Source organism: Delphinapterus leucas, chromosome 7 (genome assembly GCF_059928025.1).
Source record: "Delphinapterus leucas isolate spDelLeu-1000000601 "Yukka" chromosome 7, BTC_Dleu_Yukka2, whole genome shotgun sequence".
Lineage (NCBI taxonomy): Eukaryota > Metazoa > Chordata > Mammalia > Artiodactyla > Monodontidae > Delphinapterus > Delphinapterus leucas.
Genome location: NC_143135.1, coordinates 11,677,444 through 11,683,780, shown reverse-complemented (window position 1 = coordinate 11,683,780; position 6,337 = coordinate 11,677,444). Strand labels below are relative to the sequence as shown.

At 39.6% G+C, this 6,337-nt stretch overlaps 1 protein-coding gene across 1 annotated transcript; it reads right to left on the bottom strand.

Annotated features, from left to right (window-relative positions):
* Positions 1-4,324: 4,324 nt before the first annotated feature.
* Positions 4,325-5,400, bottom strand: LOC111184062 (olfactory receptor 5P55-like). Its single transcript, XM_022592248.2, has one exon. It carries the CDS (start codon positions 5,126-5,128, stop codon positions 4,325-4,327), a length of 804 nt encoding a protein of 267 aa, XP_022447956.1. The 5' UTR covers positions 5,129-5,400.
* Positions 5,401-6,337: the final 937 nt, after the last annotated feature.

The window sequence follows — 6,337 nt, the reverse complement described above, 5'->3', positions numbered from 1 at the left end:
AGTGGAGTTCCCTGTGCTATACAGCAGGTTCTTATTAGTTATCTATTTTATACATATTAGTGTATATATGTCAATCCCAACCTCCCAATTCATCCCACACCCCCAGCCCCGCTTTTCCCCCTTGGAGTCCATACATTAGTTTTCTATATCTTTGTCCCTGTTTCTGCCTTGCAAACCGATTCATCTGTACCATTTTTCTAGATTTCACATATATGTGTTAATATACAAAATTTGTTTTTCTCTTTCTAACTTCATTCTGTATGACAGTCTCTAGGTCCATCCACATATCTACAAATGACTCAATTTCATTCCTTTGTATGGCTGAGTAATATCCATTGTATATATGTATCACACCTTCTTTATCCATTCATCTGTCGATGGACATTTAGGTTGCTACCATGACCTGGCTATTGTAAATAGTGCTGCAATGAACATTGGGGTGCATGTATCTTTTTGAATTATGGTTTTCTCCGGGTATATGCCCAGTAGTGGGAATGCTGGGTCATATGGTAATTCTATTTTTAGTTTTTTAAGGAACCTCCATACTGTTCTCCATAGTGGCTGTACCAATTTACATTCCTACCAACAGTGCAAGAAGGTTCCCTTTTCTCTACACCTTCTCCAGCATTTATTGTTTGTAGACTTTCTGATGATGCCCATTCTAACTGGTGTGAGGTGATATCTCATTGTAGTTTTGATTTGCATTTCTCTAATAATTAGTGACGTTGGGCAGCTTTTCATGTGCTGCTTGGCCATCTGTATGTCTTCTTTGGAGAAATGTCTATTTAGGTCTTCTGCCCATTTTTTGATTGTGTTGTTTGTTTTTTGAAATTGAGCTGCATGAGCTGTTTGTATATTTTGGAGATTAATCCTTTGTCTGTTGATTCATTTGCAAATATTTTCTCCCATTCTGAGGGTTGTCTTTTTGTCTTGTTTATAGTTTCCTTTGCTGTGCAAAAGCTTTGAAGTTTCATTAGGTCCCATTTGTTTATTTCTGCTTTTATTTCCGTTACTCTAGGAGGTGGATCAAGAAAGATCTTGCTGTGATTTATGTCAAAGGGTGTTCTTCCTATGTTTTCCTCTAAGAGTTTTACAGTGTTTGGTCTTACATTTAATCCATTTTGAGTTTATTTTTGTGTATGGTATTAGGGAGTGTTCTAATTTCATTCTTTTACATGTAGCTGTCCAGTTTTCCCAGCACCACTTATTGAAGAGACTGTCTTTTCTCCATTGTATATCCTTGCCTCGTTTGTCATAGATTAGTTGACCATAAGTGTGTGGGTTTATCTCTGGGCTTTCTATCTTGTTCCATTGATCTATATTTCTGTTTTTGTGCCAATATCATATTGTCTTGATTACTGTAGGTTTGTAGTATAGTCTGAAGTCAGGGAGCCTGATTCCTCCAGCTCCGTTTTTTTTTCTCAAGATTGCTTTGGCTATTCGGGATCTTTTGTGTCTCCATACAAATTTTAAGATTTTTTTGTTCTAGTTCTGAGAAAAATGCCATGGGTAATTTGATAGGGATTGCACTGAATCTGTAGATTGTTTTGGGTAGTATAGTCATTTTCACAATATTGATTCTTCCAATCCAAGAACATGGTGTATCTCTCCATCTGTTGGTGTCATCTTTGATTTCTTTCATCAGTGTCTTATAGTTTTCTGAGTACAGGCCTTTTACCTCCTTAGGTAGGTTTATTCCTAGGTAATTTATTCTTTTTGTTGCAATGGTGAATGGGATTGTTTCCTTAATTTCTTTTTCTGATCTTTCATTTTTAGTGTATAGGAATGCAAGAGATTTCTGTACATTAATTTTGTATCCTGAAACTTTACCGAATTCATTGATTAGCTCTAGTAGTTTTCTGGTGGCATCTTTAGGATTCTCTATGTATAGTATCATGTCACCTGCAAACGATGACAGTTTTACTTCTTCCTTTCTAATCTGTACTCCTTTTATATCTTTTTCTTCTCTGACTGCTGTGGCTAGGACTTCCAAAACTATGTTGAATAATAGTGGCGAGAGTGGACATCCTTGTCTTGTTCATGATCTTAGAGGAAATGCTTCCAATTTTTCACCACTGAGAATGATGTTTGCTGTGGGTTTGTCATATATGGCCTTTATTATGTTGAGGTAGGTTCCCTCTATGCCTACTTTCTGGAGAGCTTTTATCATTAATGGGTGTTGAATTTCGTCAAAAGCTTTTTCTGCATCTATTGAGATGATCATATGGTTTTTCTCCTTCAATTTGTTAATATGGGGTATCACATTGATTGATATGCGTATATTGAAGAATCCTTGCATCCCTGGGATAAATACCACTCGATCATGGTGTATGATCCTTTTAATGTGTTGTTGGATTCTGTTTGCTAGTATTTTGCTGAGGATTTTTACATCTATATTCATCAGTGATGTTGGTCCATGATTTTCTTTTTTTGTAGTATCTTTGCCTGGTTTTGGTTTCAGGGTGATGGTGGCCTTGTAGAACGAGTTTGGGAGTGCTCCTTCCCCTGCAATTTTTTGGAAGAGTTTGAGAAGGGTGGGTGTTAGCTCTTCTCTAAATGTTTGATAGAATTCACCTGTGAAGCCATCCACTCCTGGACTTTTGTTTGTTGGGAGATTTTAAATCACAGTTTCAATTTCATTACTTGTGATTGATCTATTCATAATTTCTATATCTTCCTGGTTCAGTCTTGGAAGGTTATACCTTTCTAAGAATTTGTCCATTTCTTTCAGGTTTTCCATTTTATTGGCATAGAGTTGCTTGTAGTGGTCTCTTATGATGCTTTGTGTTTATGCTGTGTCTGTTGTAACTTCTCCTTTTTCATTTCTAATTTTATTGATTTGAGTCCTCTCCCTCTTTTTTTTGATGAGTCTGGCTAAAGGTTTATCAATTTTCTTTATCTTCTCAAGGAAGCCGCTTTTAGTTTTATTGATCTTTGCTATTGTTTTCTTTGTTTCTACTTCATTTATTTCTGCTCTGATCTTTATGATTTCTTTCCTTCTCCTAACTTTGGGTTTTGTTTGTTCTTCTTTCTCTAGTTCCTTTAGGTGTAAGGTTAGATTGTTTACTTGAGATTTTTCTTGTTTCTTGAGGTAGGCTTGTATTGCTATAAACTTCCCTCTTAGAACTGCTTTTGCTGCATCCCATAGGTTTTGAATCATCGTGTTTTCATTGTCATTTATCTCTAGGTATTTTTTGATTTCCTCTTTTATTTCTTCATGATCTGTGTTCATCTCTGTTTGTTTGTTCTTTAATTCTTCTAGGTCTTTGTTATACATTTCTTGCATCTTCTCGATCTTTGCCTCCATTCTTTTTCTGAGGTCCTGGATCATCTTCACTATCATTATTCTGAATTCTTTTCATGGAGGTTGCCTATCTCCACTTCATTTAGTTGTTTTTCTGGGATTTTGTCTCGTTCCTTCATCTGGGACGTTATCCTCTGCCTTTTCATTTTGTCTATTTTTCTGTGATTGTGGTTTTCATTCTGCAGGCTTCAGGATTGTAGTTCTTCTTGCTTCTGCTGTCTGCCCTCTCCATATTCCTCTTCATTATGATTTATTATAAGATATTGAATATAGTTCCCTGTGCTATACAGTAGGACCTTTTAGCTTATCTGATACGGTCTCACACTTAAAAGACATTGATGTACAAGAATTTGGTTTTATGGAGAGGTTTCCCCAGGGAAGAAAAGAACACAATGGTCTGAATAATTGTTTGTGCCAGACCCCACGTAATCCCATTTTATCTTAATGGGAACCTTACGATAACCAGTTGAGATGGGTGTTAGTGCCCCATTTCAGTTGGGAAAACTGAGGGTCAGGGGGTTGTGTACCTTGACTTGACATCACACAGTTAACTAAAGAGAGAATCACTCAGAGGCAGCATGACTCAGGTGCGCCAAAGTCCATATTCTGCCCATACCACCTTATAATTCCATTATCTAGCCCCTCCTTATGACATATGGAATTTAGGAATAACTGTGCCCATTGTCTGCTTGTAAGGTGCACTTATCAGAAAAAGGCAATATAATGTATTGGTTGAGAACATGGTCTCTGGAGCCAGACTGCCTGGATTCAAATTCTGACTATGCTTCTTATTAGCTGTGTGACCTTGGGCCAGTTACTCAGCCTCTCTGTGCCTCAGATTCCTAGGGCCAATAATAGTATTTATTTCAACCTCTTGTTGTGAAGATTAAATGGATTGATATGTGAAAGGTAATTAAAATAGTGCTGGCACATAATTCCTTCTATCCAAGTGTTAATATTATTCAGGTTTTATGTTGTCTCTACCATGGTATGGCTTAGGATAGAATGTTCCACTCTCTGTTAGGAAGGCAGCATGTCAAGGCATCCCCTCTTTAGAGCAGGCTTCACATCTTTATCCCTCAGGCTGTAGATCAGAGGGTTCAGCATGGGGATGATCACTGTGTAGAAGACAGACACGACCTCGTTCTGTTCCATGGAACTGTGAGAGCTTGGCTGAACATACATGAAGGTGATGGTGCCGTAGAAGAGGCAGATGACTGCGAGGTGAGAGGCACAGGTGGAGAGTGCTTTGCTCTGAGCCTTGAGGGAACGCATCCTGCAGATAGTCACCAGGCTGTAGGCATAGGAGACCAGGATAATGGTGACGGCAAAGAGGATAATCAAGGCAGAAGATGAGAAGACAATGGCCTCAGCCTTGGCAACGTCTGCACAGGCAAGTTGGAGAGCAAGGGGGATGTCACAGACATAGTGGTTAATGATATTGGGGCCACAGTAGAGCGGCTTGAAGATGTACCCAGTCAGTAAAGCTGAATTGGCAACAGAAGCCATATAGGTGGCTGCCACCAGTTGGACACGCAGACGTTGGGACATGCTGGTGTGGTAGAGGAGAGGGTGGTAGATGGCAGCAAATCGGTCATATGCCATAATGGCCAGGAGCAGACACCCAGCAGTACCGTGGAGAGTCATGAGGGTCATCCGGACCAGGCAGCCTGCAAAGGAGGTGGACTGGCTTGAGGTGAGGAAGCTCTGCAGCAGCCTGGGGGTGTTTAACGTGGAGAAGGAGGAGTCTATGAAGGAGAGGACACTCAGCAAGAAGTACATGGGCGTGCGGAGCTGCGGGTCTGAGTGGATCAGGGTGATCATGGCCAGGTTGCCTGTGAGGGTAACTGAGTAGATGAACAGGAAGAGTGCCAAGAGGATGCCCTGAGCCCTGCCTGCCGTGTGAGCCCCAGCAGGAGGAACCAGGTGACGCGGGTGCAGTTCTTCGCTGTGGTGCCCCTGTCACTGCAGAGACACCAGGTAAGACATGCTTGTACCCTAGAGGCAGACCCTGGGGTCAGTGTCTGAAGCTCTTTTAATTCCCCCAGTATGGGCAGTGCTAGAGGAACTGGGGAGGGGACACTGGCATGAATTGATCACCTACTGTGAGTCATGTGCTAACTCATTTCCTAAACAGCTATTGAAACTTCATAATCCTTTCTCACTTAAATATTATGCCCATTTAAGTATTCACAATAGCCAAAACATGGAAACAGCCTAAATGTCCATTGACAGAGGAATGGATAAAGAAGATGTGGTACATATATCCAATGGAATGTTAGTCATAAAAAAGAACAAAATAACGCCATTTGCAGCAACATGGATGGACCTAGAGATTATCACACTAAGTGAAGTAAATCAGACAGAGACAGACAGATAATATATGATATCACTTATATGTGGAATCTAAAATATGACAAATGAACTTATCTATGAAACAGAAACAGACTCACAGACACAGAGAACAGACTTATGGTTGCCAAGGGGGACAGGGCAAGGGGAGGGATGGATTGGGAGTTTGGGTTTAGCAGATGCAAACTATGAATAATCAACAAGGTCCTATTGTAGAGCACAGGGAACTATATTCAATATCCTGTGATAAACTATGATGGAAAAGAGTATGAAAAAGAACGTGTATATATGTATAACTGAATCACTTTGCTGTACAGCAGAAATTAACGCAACATTGTAAATCAACAATACTTCAATAAAATAAATTGTAAAAATGTATAGAACATAAAAAAACATTATGTCCATTTATATTTACTGAGAGTATCAATTTGTCCAAGGTAAAAGAGCTAGTACATAAAAAACGTGGGATTAGAACTCAGTCCAAGTAACAATCATATGTCTATTATATAGTTATAATAATTTTCTCTTTCCCAAATTTCCTGTTCCATGGAGAAATGGCATCACTAGTGAGTGTTGGAGGCCGGTATGTGGATCCAGAGAGGGAATACATGAAAGTGTTCATTTGTAATTTATTTGGGGGCAAAGGCTCCAACAGTACTAGTCCCCAAGGCCAGGGACACG

Bases quoted from the DNA above. Each gene is read 5' to 3' on its own strand.
- LOC111184062 (XM_022592248.2), bottom strand. From the start codon at position 5,128: ATGATCACCCTGATCCACTCAGACCCGCAGCTCCGCACGCCCATGTAC.